The sequence below is a fragment of the Fulmarus glacialis genome, unplaced genomic scaffold, assembly GCF_000690835.1.
Source record: "Fulmarus glacialis isolate BGI_N327 unplaced genomic scaffold, ASM69083v1 scaffold16725, whole genome shotgun sequence".
NCBI lineage: Eukaryota > Metazoa > Chordata > Aves > Procellariiformes > Procellariidae > Fulmarus > Fulmarus glacialis.
The window spans coordinates 10016-32602 of record NW_009213797.1 but is presented as its reverse complement, the minus strand read 5'-3'; the positions used below and the strand labels follow the sequence as shown (position 1 = coordinate 32602).

The window sequence follows — 22587 nt, the reverse complement described above, 5'->3', positions numbered from 1 at the left end:
TCGGTAAACTTTGTGCTAGAGTGCAGAAGTTATGAAATGCTTAAAATTAAGTTTACAAAACTGTATGCAAACATGCACGATTGAATTCTTACCCTTGGCTTGGCAAGGCTTGGTTGTACAGGCATAGCTATGAACGCTCAACAGAAAGACTCAGGTGATACCACAGTGACAGAGGCCTGACTGACATTTCAGATATAAACCACGATGTAACCATCTCAGATTACTTTCATTTCTCATTCCAGAAAAGGTGTTCTGCAGTCTGAAGTACCTTTCCAGAGGATGCTTTCTTGTATAAACCACATCAAAATTTCATGCAGAAGAATAGAGATGAGGTTAGTGAGCATAAGAGAAGATGGCATTTGTGCTGTGCTATGGTATGTATCCTCGTAATCTCAGTCCCAACGGGTGGGAAGCAAAGACCGCTCTTAACAAGGTTGCATCCATCTAAGACTGCCACGCTCAACTACTTGGCACAGCTTCCACTCTGATCACGTCCCTGTTGCCTCTGTTTTTGTGAACTGGTATTTCAATCTGTCTGAGGGCATCACTGGACTGAAGCTTGGCATAGCGTAGGAGCAGCTAGGGTATCACAGTTCTGTGAGGTCTCAGTAGTGTTAGCATCTACAACTGACAAGCTCTGCTGGTCCCTGGAAGAGCTAGGGGCCTTCACGTGACCTTTGTATAAACCGGGGGATTTTGCCCACAGGGGAAGGTTTGACGTGAAGCTGGCAGAACTGTGCCCCTCAGCAGTCAGAACCAGCGGCTGTTTATCTGGCACAGCTGGAGCATACACAGCATTTTGCTCCGACAGATGATCTCCACATTGACTAAGATGTTCTGCTAGGACCAGAGGCTGCTGATCATCCCCTTCTTCAGAAATAACAAAAACCGGTTTGTTTTTATCTGTTTCTACCATAAGCTCCTTTGTTTTTGAACCATTGACCAAGTTGATTTTCAGTGGGTTGGAGCTCTCTAGAAGATTTTTGGGGCTTTGGCTGTTAACTGGAGATGCTGTCCCTAGATGTCTTGAGGGATCCAAGGACCTCACATGTTTGCTGTCAGGGGAACTGGCTAAAAATCCAAAATAAGGGTTCCCAAACCTGGATTTCTTCAAATTGCAGGAGCTTAGCTTCCGCTGCCTTTGTGCAGACAGAGTGAGGGGGTATGAGGCATTACTGACAGATGAATCAGAGTAAACTGTCCCTGATGCTCCCTCTATCTCAGTGGCTGAGATTACCTTTCTGGTTGGGACACCTTGGGATCTTGCAGCTGTAGGAAAACCCTGCACAAAATAATAATAAATTAGTAGACATGCCATGAAAAGCAGCTATCAAAGCTAACTTTGATCCCAAGGGAACTAAAAGTTAAAATTCCTGGTTATGTTAGAGGTTAGATGATTTGCTAGCAAAAACCTATGTTACTACCTTAAAAAAAGAAGAAACATCCTCTATTAGCTTTGTAACAAGCTGTTGGTTTGATGATTACAGTCAGTGAGACCTAGATATCCCTCCCACACCTACGGATTCCTCGCAAGGCAATAGTAATACATCAATTAAAATAAATTGAAGGCATATCCAGGGGACAAAAGGTACGTCAGAACATTCAATGAGATTATCTAGTCTGAGGGCATTTTTTAATGTTTTTCTGGACTGGGGATGATTTCTTAACCAGGTGCTAACTGCTGGGAAATACAGCTTCTTAGCACTTCAGGAAAGCCTGAATAAATTACAATATAGTTAGGCAAAAGACTTTCCCATACACCAAGCAAGATGGACGGAAATACGTATTGCATTGCAGGTTGGAAAAGCAAAGCAGCAGGCCAAGGGGAAAACGTCTCCCATCAACGAGCAGCTGGGGGTACTGGGGCACAGACACCCCCCCGCCCACGTCCTCCCCTCCTTGCAAGACTTACACTGTTGTCAACCAGCTTTGTGAAGGGACTGTTGGTGGTCCAGCTACACCATTTTTTCTGTAGCTGTGGTATCGGGGCCAGGAAGTCGTGGAAAGTGCGGGCACTCCACGTGCGTTGTCTGGGACAGGGATTTTCCAGCTGGCCGTTCCCCTTCTCAACAGCGTCCGCTCCTGCAGCCGCGTGATTAGAAGTCAGCCAGTCAGACACAGAGGCTGGGCTTGTGACACTTCTTTTGAGGTTTTTGTCCTGAAAAGAGTAAATAAAGATCTTTTACAGCATCTTTCATCAAAAGGTTTTTAAAAAAATACGCTGCTAGCGCAAGAGACTGATTTCTTCACTGTCGTCCTTCTCAGGCCAAGACACAGGAACGCAACTTCTCGTTGCTCTTCCAGCCTGCCGCCTGAGCTTCACTGGCTTCCCTGGATGAAAGTTTTACCTTCCTTCCCCAGTTTCAGTTTAACACTGAATTGGGAAATTTCAGTTACGTAAGATGTAAAGTCCTACCCCTCTCACTAACCAACTAACATCAAATATCTACAGCTTTATTTTACTGGAGTTATCTGACAGATCAGAGTAGTAAACTCCACTGTGTAAAACGTAATTCTTCCACTCTGCTCGGCTCTTGGAAGGCTCCAGATATGTCTGTCTGGGGAAAGAAAACTTCAAGGGGGATGGGGCCCGCTGAAAGAAATCCAGAAGCAAGCAACAAGAGAACCAGAAGTCTCAAAAATTATGATTCAGGAGGGAGGACTGAAGTAAGTGGTGCTCTTTATCCTATGTTAGGGAAGAATTAAGAAAATAAAAAGAATTAAAAACAAAAAGAAAGGGTTCTGTTCTCGGTGTCTGTGGTGAATAGAACAAGAAGCATGAGACCCAGATTGGAGCCAAGGAGATTTTCATTTCACGTAAGAAATGCTTTTCAGGTGGAAAATGTGCTTTAACAGTAGAACAAGACGTCCAGAGAGGTGTAAAATTGGCATCATCAGAAGATGAGACCACATTAAACCATTGTCGCCAGCTCTGTGTAGAAGCAGAGTTGATCTGACATGGGAATGAACTATAGACGACTTCTAAAGATCTCTTCCATACTTACTTTGTATGTTCTCATGTTGCATTTAAAATCACAATTTTTGTCCTTAATATTGATGTAGGTTTAGAGCCAGAAAAGTTAAAGAATCCCTGACTGTCCTATGAATCTCCTTTCACTCTTACTAATACTTCACCTGTTATTTATATAAGCCTCCTGTTCCACAACTCTATGTATTTTTAATTTTCAGCTGTGCAGATACGGTTGTCATGAGAAGAATGCAAAATCCACATTCCCAGAGTTTACATAGTCCTTAAAGAGGGTCTGAAATAAATCCCACGGTGTCCTGGATTTAGAAGTCCTGAGAAACCAGAAACTTGTCATTTGTTATTTCTGAGAAACTGAATCTCTCAAGTTTCTGCAAAGCAAAGAAACTATTTAGTTAAAATGTCATATTGGAAATGGATGGGCAGAGAGGCAAGAAATTAGCTACTACAGCAGAAAAAAAAATCTTGGTAGGAAGCTGGGAGAGGCTTCAGGCTCTGGATAAGTTTGTTTCAATATTAAGCTCTTAGTCTCAGATTTGATTAAAGTAACAATCTTTATTTATAAATTTATAAGCCAGCTGTCTTCTCCTCAGAAGCCTCTTCAGGCTGTCTTAGGATTTATTATTCTAATATTATTATAAGTACCTCCAAACTGGTGTAAAAGCTAGCCACTGGTTTTGAGATAGATATACTGGAAGTAACTATGAAGATGAATAATGTATTTTCTAGATTTTTGAAAATGTTTTAGCAAAAAAAGTTTCTTAAACCTCCATGATAATACTCTTCACTCAAACCTTAGCATCTGAAACTTGTAATATCTGAATAGAAGTCAGAGGTCATAGTTATAAGTTAGCCAAGGCTAAACGATGACTTAAATCAAACGGGACTTAAAAGCTATGACCCTCCTGAAGGACACCTCAGAAGGCATCTGAAAGCCACCCTGCCCTCCGTCTCCTTGGATTGATTTCTTCAAATGGGTTTTAAAAGCTAAAAAGCAAAAGCCACCTGGCAGCAGAGCTGAGGCTCACACTTACTGGGGGGCACAAGACCAAGTGGCCAGCCACCATTTCTCAGTAAAAAGATCGGGATAATTTTTTTAATGAAAGCTCCTTATAGCTTGCTTTGTCTAGTTGAGCATTTTGGGTGAGGCGAGTCTGATGGTGTTATTTACTGTACCGTAAAGGCTCAGGATTTCACACGTCTTTTCACATGAGGATAACTTCATCCCTCCTGCCAAGAAAGTGGCTGCGCTCCAGTGGGCAACTCGTCCTACTTGCCTAGCGCCGGGCCACAAAAGCTACGCACCAAACCCTCCGCAGGACTCAGAGGCTAAAGCCAGGAGCTGGCTGGCCAGCTGCATTTTACACCCTAAAAATACACAGTTAGAAATTAAACTGTAAACACGTTTCTTTCTAACATCCAGTAACCCTGACTAACTCACGCAGCCTGCAGAGACCCCGTTTGAGTGCAGGTTTGTAATCAGCCTGCTGTGCTCTATTTCCACCCCCTCGGAGAAGACAGTTTTCAGCTGTGGGGAAAGACCCAGTGCTTTTAAAGAGGCCCTTTCACCCTTCCTGGGTAGGTTTTCTGTTCCTTAAGGGATTTGGTTGAGAGCATTGGCTCACTCGTGTGCAGTGTGGATGTCACTGAGAAGGAGATGCCTCCTGAGTTTATAACGTGGTAAATCACTTTAATCCTTTGGGTTACCTTCACTTAGAACTGTTTTAACGCTAAGTTGTTTTTTTATATATATATGTATAAAAATCTCCTCTGATAGATTGCTTGCAGAAGGGATGGAAGAACAGAAATGTTTTTCTTTAAGTGTATTTGTTCGTTCTGACTAGAGTGGGGAAAAGAGGAAGGAAAATGGGTTTCCCCCCTGTCAAGAAGCTGTATTTGTATGTGACTGCTGCCAGGTGAAGCTCTCTCCACTGGAAAGGACCAAGGAGTGCAGGTGTTCAAGGGTGCCCAGTCTGGGCACGGGTACAGCTCACAGTGCCCTGCTCTGCAAAGGGTAAAGTGTTTGGGCAAGAGCTGTTTTCCCTTTTTTCCCCTCTTTCTGTTAATCAGTGTGGCTGACTGGAGGAAAAGCTTAGCACGTGTCTTATACCAGCGTAGGAAAATCCTGACCAGCCTGGCCTCCTGGCTAATTTCCTCATCAAGTGCAGGGATACGGAATGCGTTTATTTTGTAAACTGTGACAGAAGTATTACCCAGGCTGTCCTGGGGCATGTGAGTCCCTTGCACTGGTTGTTTCTCCTCTTGTGGGGAAAAGAGAGAGGAGAGTCTTGATCTGGGAAAGGCTTTACCAGAGAGTTGAAAGGGATGTGCTCTGCAGGCACTACGCTCAAGGTTGAAGAGGTGGCAGCCAGGCCCGAGACTTCTGAGCTCTCATCTGTTTCTAAACAAATAATTGACCCGGAGTACAGGGGCAAGAGCTAAAATAAGAGAGAACTTACTGAACTGATTCAGGTTTCTGTGTGTACACTTGAAAGGACCCCAGTGCTTTCACTTGAAGCACTTGGGTTTTTGGAGCATGCACTGTTAATTTTCACATCAGGCCGGTGAGACAGTTAAATAGCTTTCTGACAAGCTGAGGAGCTGAGTAACTTCCCTGACCACTTGGTAGAGGTGGGCAGGAGCAGGTCTGACTGCCAAGTCCTTCAGTGATGTTTTTAATGGAACATCATCTTTGCCAATTAACCTATTTCTGAGGGCTGGTCCTACTGCCTGCTGGCAGACCTCTGCATTATCGCCTATCAGATCCAAGGTAGATTTCTACACTTGGTCTTCTCAAAGGTGGGAAGATACTGGCTCGGGGGATCACAGCCCACATCATTCGACGGCAGCTCAGCTCGAGGGTTAGGAGACCTGCCTGGCTCCATCACTACCTTTCTTGCAAAGTGGGCAGCAAGCATAAATGGACAGATATGACAAGTGCTGTCCGAGAGGGACATCCCGTGGCTTGCTAGAGATGCCGAAGAGCATTTCTACCTGTATTCTGTAAGTGGCAAAGCTCAGCCCGCTGGCGCCAGGTCCAGCAGAAATAATAAACACTTCATCGCTCCCAGTCTCGGTGGTCACTGCGGATGTGGAGGAGGGCACATCTGGGTCAGTGTCCTGAGGAGACCGTTCCGTGCTGCCTCCGCAGGAAGTGACTGAGAAGAGAAGAAAATCAATAAAGACTGGTTGTGAGAGTCCAAAACATCTGTTCCCAACTCCTCCATGACAAACCCTCCTCCCTCTCTCCCCAGACAAAATTCAAGCCAAGAGTTTGCTCTCCTGAAACTGCGAGCTTTTAAAAACAAAACAAAAGGGGAGGAGTGGAACACCCTTGGGTCAGCTTTCTAATAAAGGCAGACCCAAACTGAAATCCCTCATACTCAACACACAAGGTTGTGCTGCAGATCAGAAGTTTGCAGATTTGCTCAACTCATTCTTTATTTGTATTTACTCATCCCTGTTAATATTGGGAGCTGTGCTTTTTGCTTAAACCTTTGCAATGCTGCTCCTACAGGCAGCCTTACGCTGCGGGGACTGCCACAGGGGTCTGCACGTCCATGTGTCCCCAAGGCCTGTCCCCTCTGGCCTGTCCAGGCCAGGAGAGCTCTGGCCACAACCTCCTCGATGACTTTTCTAAAGAAGGAGATGGGAAACTGTCATGGTTGGGAGCACAGAATTAGCTTTTTAGGAAGCTATCCTAGTGAGAGCTGTGTGTAATGGCTGACGGCTTAGTGGGAAACCGATGGCGTGTAGCAACACAACATGAAGTGGCTCCCTGTTGGCCTTCACCACCCAAAAGGGGCATTGATAAAATTCATGTGTTGTGACTCAAAATTGCAGCAAGTGACATTATCTGCAGCTCGGCTGGGGGTCTTTTGTTCCCGAAACACACTGTGAAGTAAATGTCATCTAAAGCAGTGTCATCCATAAAGCTCTTCAGAAAAAGTTAGCTCCAGGAGTCAAAGTTGTCCAAAGCCAATGCAAGCATTGTAAACCCCATCCTTTCCAGACAAGGTTAAGCACAGGGCAGGTGAAACTCTTCCACAATTTATGGATCTTTATAAGTTGTAGCAGCCTGAACCCGACACATTTGCTCTGCTAACCCAGTGTCTCTGCAATGCCATGTGCTATGACAGCTTTTGTTGGCAGCGTCCTGGAGCTGTGCTTGCGCGTGCTCCTTGCCAGGGGAATTACCCTACCAGCGAGGGGGGAGAGCAGCAAGGAACAGTTCCCACAACAAAGGCTTTCTGCTGTGAAGTGGCTCTCCAGCTGTGCACGGGCGAGACAGCGAGGAGGACTGCAAGAAGAAACGATCTGATTAACTGGCCAGGGGCTACGGGGTGCCCTGACCTGCTCCCGCCGCTGCCCCGCGCTTACCCGCCTGCTCCCGGCTGACAGAGTGGTTGTTGTTTTCATTCTCCCGACTTGGCACCACCAGCTGGAGCTCATTGATATCGACGGCAGAGTTCTGGATCCCGTTCTACAACTCAGAACATGCCCCAGTAAACATCGTCAGATAAACAGTGCAACAGCCAATATGAAAGAGAGAAACAGAAATTGCTGAAGCCATTAGCACTAACCTCCTGGTCACTGCATGCGTTGGATGAGCTCCTTTTGGGGCACGTTCTCTGCCTGAAAAGGAGAGACAGCAACAACAACAAGAAGCCCACGAGTGAGTTAAAGATCCACAGAAGGGAAGGTCCCAGCTGTGCTCATCCTGCGAGGAGGACCCGGCAGGTTGTGAGCTCTCCTGCCTACAGGAGCATCCAAAATACTTGCCAAGACTCAGGGCAACAAGGCCTGTAGGCCAGGGGAGAAAATGATAGGTTCACGTAGTGGAAAGTCAGCTGAAGAAGAGAAGGACCTGTCATCTTCTTCCCATGATCACTGCAAAAGCAGAACAGACCTCTGCCAAGTCCCACCAGGCTCCCCCGCGCCGGCCGCTCTTTCACGTCAGTAACTAAATAGCGGGACTGAAATCCTGCCTTTGGTCTGGGCAGCGAGATCGTTTCTATCCTGTTAGACAGAGCGTATCATCTGCATAGCCGGTACTGCGTGCTGGATGACATTTAGCAAGCAGAGAGCATCAGATGTGGTTCACTTGTATGAACATTTTATTAAAAGACAGCGCTACGGCAGATGATTACCGGGTAAACATGCCTCTTGGCTGAGGGGAGACAAAAGCACGTTCTTAATCATTTTTTTCACATTTTTACTAAAACTGAGATATTAGTGTTATTTGCTTTTGGATGAATAAGACGTGAAGATGTCACAGGGAAAGGCTGGCAGTAACGAACGTGATAATGACTGAAGCGAGTGTATTTTGTCTTTGTGTGCAGCAGTTCTCCACGGGACAGTGCAGAGACACACGGGAGCACTAAGGCACTGACCAGATAGCATGGGACCCCCGTTACTGTTTTCCCTACTGTCTGTGCTGTTGGCTGGCATTTTTCCTCTGCTTGTTGGAGGGCTTGGTTTGCTTTAAGGCATTTAATCTCCTCCATACAAGTGGTTTTTTGGTAGTGATGTGTTGAAGCCAAGATTTCAAGTTTTCAGTCACCGTTTCATTACTGTTTGTTTTTAAGAATGGGGACTCAGAGGCCACCTGATGAGGCTGGCTGGGAGCCGGTGTCTGCTCCATCTCGGGCACGGTGCATTTCATTCCTTCACCGTATCATTGGATCTCTTAAAAAATGCTTATTGACTGACAAGTGAATTGAGGGAGAAAAAAACCCATGATGCGCCCCAGCGCTATTCCTAGTGAATACAGAGAAGACTACAGAAAAAGAGGAGAGTGAGTTGGCACTTGAGAATTTAATCCAGAAGAGGTACAGATGGATAGCTCTTACTCCAGGAGACACAATGGCATCGGCCACCGCTTGGGCTTCTCGGGGGAGCTCGGGGCTAAAGCAGGGAAGGCTCTTCCTTAATCCACTGATTCGGGAAGGGGAAGCAGGGAAAGGCTTCCAAGTAGGAGTGGTGTTGCCTATCAAGCAAGATCAAACCAAGTAGGAAATAGTGCAGAGTGGAAAATGTGTATGTAAATATTCCTCCCACACACACCAGAAGCTGTTTTTGGGCACCAGAACCATATCAGCAGGAGTGACCTGGCAAAACATGCCCCAAAATAATGAATTAGCGCGGTGCTCAAGGCATCCAGGTAGATGGTGGGAGAACTAGGTGTAATTCCCTGCTTTCTCCACATTGCATTCATTTTTTTAATCTCTTCCCTCCTCCCAGCTCTTTCCTGCCAAAACCCATGACAAAAATGTAATCAAATCTGATATATTCCTATGAAATATTCTTGTTTCAAATAACTGGCATTCTAGAAGCAAATTTGTTAAAATATTCCCACCCAGGGATTAAAGAGCGCAAAGGAAATGTTCTCCTCTAAGAAAACGCAACTTAGCACATATTTCTTCCACATTGAACATCAGGCATTGGCAACCCAGCCTTGTTAGTTATCTGGATGGTCTCATTTTTGGGTTTGTTATTTGAACTTTTAGCATGACTTAACAAATAAAATGTTGGAGTTCTCAGAAACACAAATAAAAATGTGTTCCTCAGATTCTTGTATACAGCTGACCCGTTTATAAGATATTCATATTCTCTGGGACAAAGCTGAAAAGATGAAATATCCATTTTAAAAGTCTCAGCAACTGACAGTTATGATAAACTAGGATAGACAGAGCAAGTTCTGCATTAAGAAACTGGAATACCTTACATCCATTTGGCTCCTTTCCTTGCCATTCTTTATAAATGTTGTGCTCTACAATATTTAGCAGGCACCGTAACGACCTTGAAATCCACACTGCAGTTTGGCAGAATGAACCAAAGGGAGAGCAAGGTGCCCTCGGCAAAGACCAGTTTTCTGTGCAAGTATGGTAGAATAAGGGGGAATAAGAGAAGGAAGAGTCCTGTTCTTCCCAAAATTTAAATTAGGATTAAAAAATGGTAACTGGTTGAAATGTCCCCATTTTAACTTTTTCTTCCCTCGTCGCGCTTTGGGTATTGAGTGTCTGATTTCCACTGAACAATTTGATTTACTGTTAAAAACCAACACACGCAAAGAGTAAGAGTTTCTAGATTCCGCCAACAATTTTGGTGGAAACTGGAGATTTTTTTTTTCCTTCTATTCAGAGCTGCTGCCACGGTGCCTGGAGAGATGCACTAGTTTGCAGGACTGGGGATCTTAGTCTTTCTTTAGCTCATCCTCCAGTTGGACTACATCCCCCCCGGCACGCTGCGGTACCTCACCACCAAGGAGACCAGCGATTTAGATCGGTGCGCAGCTCATGGATATAAAAAGCCAATGTGCAAATACACCGGTTTCCATCATTTAAAAGAAGTTGTAATTTTTTTTTTTAAAAAGTTGCTTCAAACTTCTCAAGTAAACCAAAAAATGCAAGTCTGTTGGAAGCTTTGTGAAAATTGCCCTGTGCAGGCAGCTCCAGCTAGGTCTAGCTGTCTTAAGTCTCTAACTAAACCGGCCTGATGCGTAGAGGGACAGAAATGGAGGACACAGGCAGGGAGGGATTTCTGGGTTGTGCCTAGCACAAGGGTGGCAGAGGAAAGGTCTGTTTTTAGCCCAGAAGTGACTAGGATTCTCTAGGAGGGCATTATATGACAGAGGAAAAGTTTCTCCCCCAGGCTGCAGGCAGCGACTGGCAGGGCAGCTTGCATGGAGAGAGATGGCAGCACACGATGACTTGATGAAATAGCTGTACACATAGGGGGTTGTAATTGGAAACAGGTCGTTGGCAGGCTATGCAGATGTAAAATGCAGTTGCAATCCATGGGTTGCAACCATCGAGCAAAAGTCTGACTGCATTGGACAGGATTAAAATTAAATAAGGTGGACATATCTGTTGTTCTTGGGGCTTGGGAAAGAAAATAAAAAATACCCCATTACTCGAGCCAGGCCTCATGGCCAAAAGTAATTAGAATTATTGGCCAACTAACAACTGAAGCTTTCATTCCTTCGCCAAACAGCAAACAAAAGCTGCAGTGTGGCAGAGACTTGGAGTTTCCCCAGAGAGCTTTGCCCTGGCTGAATGCAATGAGCCCCAGCAGACACTGCTGACGACTTGGTGCATTGGAGTGGCAGTAGGTGCCAAGCCCATCCCGGGCCATTTCTACCCCTGGCAAGGCAGAGCCTGCTACTTTTAGCTGAGCAAAAGCAGCAGATAGAAATGGAAAAAAAAAATACAGTTAAACCTGGTACCAGAGGAACAAGTAAAACACGAAGAGAAAAGGAAGTGGAAGGCAAGTTTACGAGGCCAAGAGCTTGAAGGTTACTATTAACATCCTTTGCAATGGCACGCTCCAGCCAGGGCGAGTATTATCATGCCTCAGAGAGCTGGTCCCATTTCTGAGCATGCTGCGTTGTTAAAGCATCTTCATTTCTTCCCTCAGCCCACGCCTCGCAGTCCTGACGTTTTCTGCAGTGAGGACAGGCTGTGGCTAATAGACATTTGACACCTGATTTCAAGCCCTTATTTAGGGCAAAAAGCATAAAATAGAGTTTTGTGGGCTCAAACGACAAGAAGTTAAGATGTGCTTAATGGCCTCTGCAGTCTTATTCTGAGCTGCATTAAAAATCCCACAGCTGGGAAGTGTAGGCGAGCTCCAACCAGCGCCAGCGGTTCTGGGACCAGAGACCAATATCCTCGAAGCAGTTACTGCAGTAAAGAGGGAAAAAAGACTCTTCCAGTGCAATACAAGTGAGGTTACTCAGCACAGGCCATGGCATCACTTCCACATGTGTCAGATCTCACTTAAATGCTTTAAGTCTGACAAGAAATAAGGTATTGTAATCAAGACCTCCCTGGAATAGCATGCAAGGAATATAGGCAGCTGAGATAGTAAATGGCCTTTCAAGAGGCTAAAGGACTAGGGATTGTCTCTATTTATATACAGTCAGTAGCTGACTGAGGTATATCTTCCTTTAAAAAAAGAGTCGCAGGGCAATGAAAAGGCATAAATGCCGGTGTTAAAAGAAGTGAGTCTAATCGTGGTCCTGCGCCACAGGACCCCTGGCAGGATGCGTTTGCAGTGACCAGAACATACAAACATTTGGGGGGGGGGGGAAGGGAAATGCGTCCCGTTTTTCTCTGTTGGTCAGCAACAGCAGAATATTACTTTATTTTGTAAACATCTGATAAGCAAAAAGCCAAATTGTGCACGTGAGCAGCATGGCCTGACTTTCTAAACGGGCGACGCGGAGTAAACTTCAGCCAGTGAAATCTCAGATTGCCGGTGTACTTTTTGGTTTGAATAATATTCTGCTTCATGGGTAGTTACAGTAAAATTAAATAGGGTAATGGAGCAAGAACAGCCTACTCGACATGTGTATCAGCCCAGATTGCTGCCATAGTGAAGGGAGCATGTTTCTGTCTCTTTTGAGGATTGGCAAGGGTATAAAAATAAAGTATTTGGTATCTGGAAGACATTTTCCACCAGACATTTTCCTTTAGAGCTCGCAAAAAATTGTGGTCTAAATTAGCGTTCTGCAAGCTCTTTAAAAAGGAAAAAGGTTAGTTAGATGTAACACACGCAAGTTTAACTCTTACAACTACGAAAAGCTCAGACCCTGAAAGCAGGAGTGTCTATATACAGCAAGAAAGATTATATTTAAGCTTCACCACCTTGCCCACGTTCTCTTATACCCAGTATGAGGGCCTATATTTTGTATTTATTCAGCAAGAGTTAGAAATGCAGCCTCTGAAAGGACAAGGAAAACAAAGTTCCTCTATCAAACCAACCTCAATGACTAGGAGTGGCTGGGCAATCCCGAGACCTTTTGGGTTGGAGGATGCGCAATAGATGAGGCAGGGGTTGTAGGAAGAGAGAAGACGGACCAGTTGCATGCTGCCACTGGGAAATGAATGCTATTACTAATACCCAGTCACCACAGTGGAGCCCTGCATGGGACAGTATCTGTTTCAGTTTACCTGATGTTTTTATTGAAGTCAAAACACTTGAAAAATACTGTTTGTTTTGACAAAAACCTGGGGAGCTTGGGCTCTGTTTTGAATTTGTTGGAAGGAAAAAAAAAAAAAAAAATCACTGTTTCTACAAAAACGTTTTCACTAGGGAGTTAGTAAGAAAAATGCAAACATATGCTGGGGGGTGAGAAGCTTTCTCCTGATAGATATGAGAAAAGAAATATATAAAATAAAAGCAATTGGCTGGAGAGGTATGCTTTTGTCACTGGCTGGTTTTAGCCATTTAACTAGTTAGCATCAGGACCTGCAACCCAGCCCGACCATCAGCTCACTTGACCGTCTCATTTCGGATGACATTTGGGGACAATCACAGGTACTGCAGCATGGCTCTCGGCTCTTCCCTAGCAGTCAAAGGGATGTGCAGAGGACGGCTTAACGCATGAAGTGCATTGGAATTAAAATGTCTGCACAGTCTCTTGGATAAAACACGCTACAGACTGGAAAATATTATTTAATCTTAATTCTAAGTGGTAATGTTTTTGTTATTATTTACTTTTCTGCAGAGCGTTAGTGACGGTTAGAGTCAAACTGTGGAATTGCTGTGAAAAGACGCGGTGGCTGTCAGCTCAGCCTGCTCGGGAGACTCGGGGAAGGATGATCTTTCTGTTCTGCATGTGTCCATTGGCCAGTCAGTGTCCCGAAACTGAGGTTCAAAGGCACCGCTGCCATTGAAACAAAATAATGCCCAAGAAATTCCTCACTCTTCAGGTATTTCTGCAGGAAAAAGAAAATAAATTGGAGGCACAGGAGCTGTAGAACTAGGAAAGAAAACTGAGGAGCCTAGGGCAGGAGTAGTGACTGGCATTGATCTCCTCTGTATCCACACACTTCACTATGTTTAAAGGACAGCAACATTAGCAAAGGAAAGCAAAGGTAACTTTGTTTTCTGGTCTTTTTCCTGTATGGATAATATCACGTGCTTCAAAGGCTCGGATATGTATCATCTTACCTGCAAGCTATGCAGAGGGCAGAGAGCAAAGCAAGCGCAAAGAAGACGATCCCTGTTATAATTGCCAGCATCATCATGTTTTCCTTTCTCTCCTGCCTCACAGCTTCTACAGTGTTGGGGTCGGTGATGTTCTTGTATTCGAAGAGCATTGCAAAGCCTCGGCCCCGGTCTGTGGTGGTGATCAGTTCCATGATAACCTCAACCATTTCCAGAGGTGAACCAAAGACCATGGTCTTGTTTAAAGGTGAATTTGGTCCACAGAAGCGAGAGGAAAACGTGATGAGATCGGAGACATATAATACGTCATGGGGACAGACGTCCACTGCTGACTGTGGGCTGGAGGAGATTTCCACGGGCAATACTGTTGTGGGAGGAGTCCAGCTCTCTATCGTAACTTCATCTCTCTCACTAGCAGCTAGGTGGGCAAGCAAAATTTTCCCTTTCAAATCTTCTTCTGTTTCCAGGCCACTGGTATTTTGCCTCTGCATTGTGGCACTACCAGCCACAGGGAATGACAGTTCTTCTGGTTGAGCCTTGATAATTGCTTTGGGTTCTTTCATCTGCTTCGACTGGTTTTCTTCAGATGCTTGTTTGGCTTCATCTTTTTTTGAGGCGGCTCCTGGAAGTTCATCCAGGTGACTAGCAAGGTCCTTCGACTGATCTCCTGTGCTGCTCAGATTCTGAGCCACCTTTGACATCCAGGTCTGGAGAGAGGGTTTTGTAGTACGGAGAGCAAAGTCCAGGTTTTCCTCAAGAGAAGGCATGTCCTTATTTCCTGTTTTAGCAGGGGCTGAAAAGCCATCCCAGGGGGTTGGAGTTTCACTAGAGCTCTCAAAAATGTCAAAGTCAAAAATTTCCAAGATAAGATGGGTTCTCACGGGAATGAAAAATTGCCAAACACAGTGTGTCCCTGGGTAGTAGTTGTTTGGAAAACCTGGTGATAAAATCAGGCCTCTTTCCATCGATTCCACCACTGCACCACAGGAATAATATACCTGGGAAATAAAACAAACAAGCTTACATCTTGCCAGAGATGATGTACAGGATGCACTCTGCTAGACCTACTGAAGGTCCTACTCTTTACTTTCCCTTCAGGGACTGGTATAAGATAGCCTCAAGAAAGGGGAACTCGTTAAGCTTGTTCAAGTCTATCTTCTACTTTCCCATTTGGAGCATTAATCTAATATGTCTAATACAGACAGCCAGTCTTAGAGACTAGGGAAGTGTATGTTGAATGATCAACCTCCACAGAAATATAACCCAGATGAGTAATTCATATAATTCTCACTTTCTACTACTGATCATAGTAGCATCTATTTGTGCTGTTGGCTAACATACAACTTTTTGACCACAGAAATGTGTTGTCCTAAACAGCTGGTTGTGTGATAAAAATCTTAAGAAGCTAAAGAAAAACTGTGTCACCACAGCATCTTGAACTCTGTGTTATTTTCATTACAAAAACATTTTTTAATGTAAAAAAACCCCAACCTTGCATTGATGACTACCCATGATTCATCCATCCAACTCATCTTCTGTTTCAAAGACATTCAGCCTTATTTACTTCAATAGGCAGCAAAATCTAGACGGGTTTGATTGGGTAAATTGTCTCTTCTTCAAATGCAAAGCCTCTCAAAATAGTGATAGCAGATACCAGCTCCCACTAGTAAACTAGCAATCAACATGCATTTTACATAACCCAGCGACACGTGAAATTTGCTATTTCCTCTTTCTCCATAAATAGCCTCCAGAATCCAGAGAGGAAGGAAGTCCGAAAATGGTGGCGCTGCTTCTCTAAAGGTACATGAGGCTGTTTTCACACATCGTATTTACAACTACCTTCTCCCAAAGACGCTCTCAGAGCCTTTTTTCAAGATTCTTTCATAAATTTGGAGAGCACCAAGGCCTGTCTGCGCCTTAGGCAATTGTTTTTGAAAAGGGGAAAAAATAAGTCAGAAGTTCTTAGGTCACAAGCCCTGTCTAGGAGCACGGGTTTACAAGAATTAATTGGAAAAGAAAGGGAATGCTTTGGGTTTGGTGGGTTTTTTTATTGGAAATGATTAGTTGTCTTCGTCTGTTATCTATTTAAACACAAAGGAAGCTTGGCAGTAGAACAAACAAAGCTTATGAAGTCCATATAAAGCCACAAAGATCAAAATACTCCAGATTTTTTTTCCTCCTAGTCCCTCCCCTTGGCTCATATTGAAATGGAAAGAAAAAAAAAATGCAATGCCAAATGTTAGAAACCCTGAAATAAAAACAAAAAGCCAGAACTGTTCTGCAAGGCATGAACTTTGTTTTGCAGCAGGTGCTTTTCATATTCTGAGTGATTTCAGGGTGGATGGCAGGATGGCAATAGAAAAGGACCAAAAAGGCAACGTGGGTGGAAATTGTATTCTGTATTCAACTTGAAATCCAATCTTTGACTTTTAAAAGTGTTGTTTAAATCAAAGCTTATGTTAATTATAGTGGAATAAACTACAGGCTTCTCATTTAAGGCACCTGGGCTGGACTATGGCTTGAAGTCTCAAGTGGAAAAGAAACCACATTCATGTGCCGAAAACATACTATTCTCTGTCTGATGCCTTAGGAGCCCCACAGCATGTAATACCAAAATAAATTAATAGAAATTTACTGATCTTTTCTCTAGGAGGTAAAATTTGGGGGTTTAGTCTCAATTAGTAAACTCATGGTAAAAAGCCAGGTGAAAACAGCAAAACTTTATGCCAATTTATGTTATATAGATCCAAACATTTAGATCCATTTGCTAATTCACATCAGAATTACAGACACATTTGTTGTCACTTGGATGTTACTGAAAACTAGCTGGTTTCCAGGGAATACGCTCCTCTTTCCTTAGGGAGAGGATCGCTCCTCCACTTGGAAGAAGCAAAGGGGGCTCTTCTGTGACCTCCCTCATATTCCTTCTCTCCGTCCCAGAATATCAGTGCAGACTTGCCTTTGTCCCACGCTAGTCTTTTGAGCTCACTTTTCAATAAGACACTTGCATAGCAAGAAACAGTAAATAATGCCTAACTTTTCAACTAAAATATGTACCCAGTTTTAGAGCCAGAATGTGCACCAGAACTGTTGCTATTGCAGGGTGGTACTCCTGGATGTGGGAGGATTACAGATCGGCCCAAACCTCCTTAAATTAGCCATGATTCAGGGTTGAGATTTTTATTTTGAGGAATATGTGAACTGATCTAGTTGCCTTTTTTCAGACACTGAGAAGGCGCTTGGAGGCGTTCACAGCCCCACCTCTACTACCAGAAGACTCTGTTAACGCCCAAAAGCAGCAGCCATCAGTTCAGCGGATCTTGGGGGATTAATCACCAAAGTGCTGAATGGGTAAGTGCATCCCCCATAAATCCCTCGCCCCCGCTCTCGGGATAGGCTCCCTTTCCTGCCTGCATTTTCACTTGAATCTGGCATCATTTGGAGAGAAATATCTCGCAGACTCTGTGCACATCCGAGGAGTTTTGGATTCAAACTCAAATGCCTCTCGCTCCCCTACGAGCCACGTGGCCACCAGCTGGCTGCAATATCTAGCTGAATCCCAACAGGTACCCTGCATCCCTGAACCCGGGCAGGGCGGGATTTGTGCAATGTGTGCATTCCAGAAATATGGCTGAAAGGTCATGGCAGTGAGGGAATTGTTCATTTATTATGGCTTGGGAGACCGAAAAGATTCAAGACTTGCTCTGAGACCAGGGAAAAAAACCCACGAGGGACAGGAAATGCAAGACAGATCCGGGGGGGGAAGGATCTCTGATTAATTTATAATCCATAACTGAACGACTGACAAAACTGCTTAGTTCGTTTGAATCATCCATTATGAAGGCTGAGTTTCATCAATTAGACACAGATGTTCCCTTCTGCAGCAAGTTATAGACTCATGGGCTTTTGACAGAAGCATGCAAAAAATTTGGCACATTTTTAATCTTTGCAAATGATCGCTTGTTCTTTTTTCAAAAACAACACTTGATATATGGCCACACCAATTAGGTCAATTATGAGCAGGGAGAACCAGATTACCGGTCCTGTCCATCTGCTTTTCAGGACTTCCCACTCTGGCTAGGAGTCCCAGATGTTTAAAACAGTTGTGTTGAACTGAACCTCCAGCCCGCTGCGGTCAGACAAACCCTACCTGCCGCCTGCGTTAGGCTAACTGGGGAACAGCATTTAGTAGATTGCAGAGGAGTAACTCAAATCTCAGCTATTGCTTCTTGGGCAGAAATACAACGGTTGAATATTTCCCAACATGCCAAGACGTTGCATTTCCCCTTTTCATACTACACAACCCACTCAGAAGCTTAAATCTACGCTTGCTACTAAAACTGCCCCATTGTCATGCACGCACTTACCTCCTCCTGTGCTGACATTTGGACTCTCTAGAAATGAGTAGTTAATATTGGCAGCTTCAAGCTACTTAGGAAACACACATGTAAGGATTTATAAGGCCTCTGCACCAGGAAACACGGGAGTCAGGAGTGCAAGGCAGGACCTCGTGCTAGTCCCTCGTAGGTGATTCTGGCGGTGGTGTCCCCATGGTGGGACGAATGCCCTGCTGCTCTCTGAAGTGCAGATTTGCAACAAACCCATGTGCGACGCAGTCGTAGAGAGCCTGAGAATTTTCCTTAAGCAGAGAGCTATGCTGTGTTGGAACAGATGCGGCCGCAAGTGACTGCAAGCCATTGTTCAGAAATCTCACCGCAGGCACCAGTGTCTGCTTCCTGAGGAGCACCATCTCTCTCAAAGAAAGAGCAAACCCTTGATACGTAGGGGTGCAGCACAAAGCCAGTACGTGATTTCTTCGAACTGGACACTATACACCAAATTGCTCTTGAGAAGCAGGTGGCACTGACAAAAAGCTGAATTCCCATGCAGGAAAAGGGGAAAATAATTGTTTTGGCCAGATGGGAGTTTATTATAAGGCCCAACCAAGTACAGGCACAGGAAAGAGTAGTTATCATCATCTGAATAATATAGCCCTCAATACTCTCTCCACTTGCACAACTCCTACAAATGTAACCCTGGAGCCTCTTCATTATTCCAGTAGAAACATTGTCAGGGGATCAACACATTCTAAGGGAATCCTGCTACGAGAAGAATTTAATTAGCACCCTTTCTTTAATCACAATTACTGCCAAAGAAGGCACCAGACTAGAGCTAGAGCAGAGGCACGCACAGAAGCAAGCTCTTCATTTTGCCAGGAGAGGACAAGTTCTTGCGGCACTTTACATCAAAGCCAGGAGACCCTCCTGGCTGCTTCCACCGGAGTGAAGCTGTGCTCAAAACCTGCAGGAGAGTCTTGCAAAAAGCCATGAATGGCAAGTTGTGGCAGCTTCTAGCTGGCCCACGAGAGCTCTTCAGTGATGGGTACCAGCCTCTGCCTGAATCACTAGAAGCAGGCAGGGCTCAGTTCCTCAAGCTTCTCTGCCCTGCCTCCAAGACAGAAATGCTTCTGGCATGAGGTGATGCTGGGAGCCCAGAGGGAATGTGGGCAGGATGCTGTGACATGTTGCTGGTAAGAGAAGGTGACATGGCCATGTGGTTTAGCTTGTAGAGACATAAGCCCTGCTGAAAAGCAGTGGAAACAAAGTGATGCAAGGTCCTGGCTAGGGAAAGCCTCAGCCCATTCGTGCTCATAGTTTTTGCCGAAGCCCAAAAAGGTGAAGTAGCGATACATTTTCTTCATTCACGTTAATGCTGGCTGCAAGTAGCTGCTGTTTGCAGCATCCTGGAGGACACCGGCCTGCTTACCTCCCATGCACAATCCCAAAGACTTTTTATTTTTAAAGTGTATTTATTTCAAAGAAGAGGAAGGAGGACATCCTGTCTTGATGTTTGTCATTCCTCTGTGAGCACAATCTCAGATTCTCTGGCTTGGGACCTGTCCAATGTAGTTTGTTTTCTTTTATAACATACTCACCCAAGAAATATCAAGTTCTCTTGGTGCGTACCCAGAGTCAGAGTGAAAGCCTCAGCAGAGGAAACTGGAGACAGACAGTGGAGCCACTAAATTTCCAAGACACCCTCAGGGGCCAAGCCACACACTTAATAGAGATACCCAGTTGCAGGCTTGCAAGGAAACGATGTGAAAAGATCATAACCCACTTTGCCCTCATTAATGCCTTATGCACATCTCAGCTTCTGTGCATTTCTCAGATGTATTTCCAGTTTCAGGCAGACTTAAAAATGTCACTTCCACTTCTTTTTAGAAATGACAGAGAAGGAATAATCCACTATATCTCAAACTGACTGAACATTTAAGTGCTGCATTTATTAGTCTTTTCAGGAACAGACATGTATTATCTCCTTATCCAAGTTAAAGGGCTTTTTGGTCTTTGCTGGAAGACTGCACTAGAAAGATTTAATACTAAAGTAATGAGTGAAGGTGAAGATAGAAGCTATTTATGCAGACCTTAGGCCCTTAAAAAAATCACTCTGAAGTCAGAATACTTGGTTATGATCCTGTGCTTTTGACTGAAAGATTCTTACTGTGGTTTACTTCCTTCCATATGAGTTAATGGTATTTTATATCATCTTGGTTTTCATCCTTCTTTTTTTTTTTTTTTTTTTTTTTTAGAGTAGGAAGGAGAGACCCCCTCCCCAGGTAGATTTTTTGCTTAATTTAAAAAACAAAATCCACTGCAGCTGCCTGGTGCCAGAACAGGACTGCAGGCAGTATATGGCAGTTCTATAGTAGCCTTATCTCGTCAGCTTATCTCGTCAGCTTCAACAGCATCCACAGAGATATACAATTAGTTTCTGGACAGAGATGGATCCAAGGTTGTTCAGTCTGAATGACTAAATTTAGCCATCTGAGCTGACTGTAGTATCAATGGGGTGAAAATCCAGCAAGCTTTACTTAGGATCCCTCACCCCTCCAAAATTAAAAACATCTTACGTGCACACATGCACGCACATGTGTTTCAAAGAGTTGGCAATGCTTTGAGACTACCTCACCAGCTCCCTCACATTTTATTCTGCCCCAGGGACCTCTTTAAACCTCTGGCTCCACCAACATCTTTGCAATTGCTCAAAACATGCAGGGTGAGGTATGGTATCTCGGTTACTTCCCCCTTCTCCCCTCCAAACATAGGAGGTTCATTCTAAGTTAAAGATCACTCGGACTCACTAGGACATTTGAACAGAGCCAACCACCTGGGATGAAATACGAAGTGGCCCAAACTTTCAGCCAGAGCAGAAAGAAAATGCTAAACTTAGGGTTTTAAAAAGAAAAGGAGAAGGAAAAAGGGAAAGCGGTCATTCCACACTCCCAGCTTAAGGGGGAAAAACAAAATATAGACAAGTCTTTACTTGCTGACGTGGCTGGAACTAGCTGCAAAGCTACCAGAAATACAATTCTTGTGGTTCCCAGCGAAAGCCCCAAGTTCTCCTCTCACAGTATTTCCAAGTTAGGGAAGTCTGAGCTTTTTGGATGCTCGTCAAATACAGGATCTGAGGAAAGACTATCCCAAGAGTAAGATATAAAGCTCTGGTCTGTTAATTTAAGAAGTGACCACATTTACTTCACTAGCTGACTGATCTAGAGATCAAAGCTGGTAGGACTTTTTCCAAGTGGAGGACAAAGTCAATCGGAGACTTTATAAAATTAGCGCTCTACTTAATTCTGCATTTTCAGCTCATCTTTGCATGCAAGGTTTGTTTTCTTTCATTAGCATGAACCAGATACAGCAGCAGCACATCTAACCTATTTTTCCACCTGGCAGTACAAGAATTCCTGGAAGTGCCTTGGAATCACCATTTCCCCTTCTGCCAAGTTGCCTTTGCTGTTTAAAGCATGAGACAACAGCAAAAGGAGACTCTTCCGTCCCGTATTGGGGCAACTCTTCAGTATCTCTGGATGCTCGAAAGTAGCAGACCTGGCAGAAGCAAATCAGGACACGGCATTGACAGAGTATAACAAAAATTGCCGACACTTTGCTTCGTTATTAGGAGAGAGTTGTCTCCGTCTCCTTTTTCCAGTCCTTAACTGTGATTTTTTTTTCAGATTGATCTCCAAAGGAGTTCTCATCAATTATGAGAGCTTGCTGAGGGGTCTCCCTCTCCCTCCCACTAACCCTGTCCCAACACAAAGCCATATACCTGCACGCACACTGCGTATTCTCTCCTTGCTCCCTGAGCAAATTCACATAAACAAGCACTGAACAGGGTTCAGCTGTGGGACTCTGAAGCTGGGCCGAGCATACATTTGCTTTTAATACATTTATGGTATCAGAGCACTTGCACTCATGTTTTGAAACAAGGGTCTAATATTTCTTGAAGTGAGTGCAACCTGCTGCATTTAAGCAAAACCCAAACTGCATTTTTTAACAGATGCTCTGTTATTTCACTGGTGGGTAGCAGCAGTTCCACCACATGAAAGGGATTATGGATGTGACATTTCCACTCTCCAAATCCCATTTTCAGGAAAGAACCCGACTCGTCTTATATTCCTTCTTGGCACACATCAGACGGCTTCACGGGGCCCTGTTTTCACACCTATCACCACGTTTTCTATTGTTTTTAATGGTTTACAGGACATTTGAAGAGAACAAATACGCAGGTAGGAAGGGAAGGGGACTATGAAGGCCTGTTGCTGCAGGAGACAAGGAAAATAAAAATACTGTTAGAAG

At 44.3% G+C, this 22587-nt stretch overlaps 1 protein-coding gene across 1 annotated transcript; it reads right to left on the bottom strand.

Moving 5' to 3' along the window:
- Positions 1 to 544: 544 nt before the first annotated feature.
- LOC104077188 lies at positions 545 to 14940 on the bottom strand (the record flags this gene model as incomplete). Its single annotated transcript, XM_009578322.1, has 7 exons — positions 545 to 1282; positions 1913 to 2158; positions 5296 to 5424; positions 5981 to 6144; positions 7367 to 7469; positions 7570 to 7621; positions 13946 to 14940. Coding segments are annotated over 7 exons (2427 nt in total), but the record flags the coding sequence as incomplete, so codon positions are not given.
- Positions 14941 to 22587: the final 7647 nt, after the last annotated feature.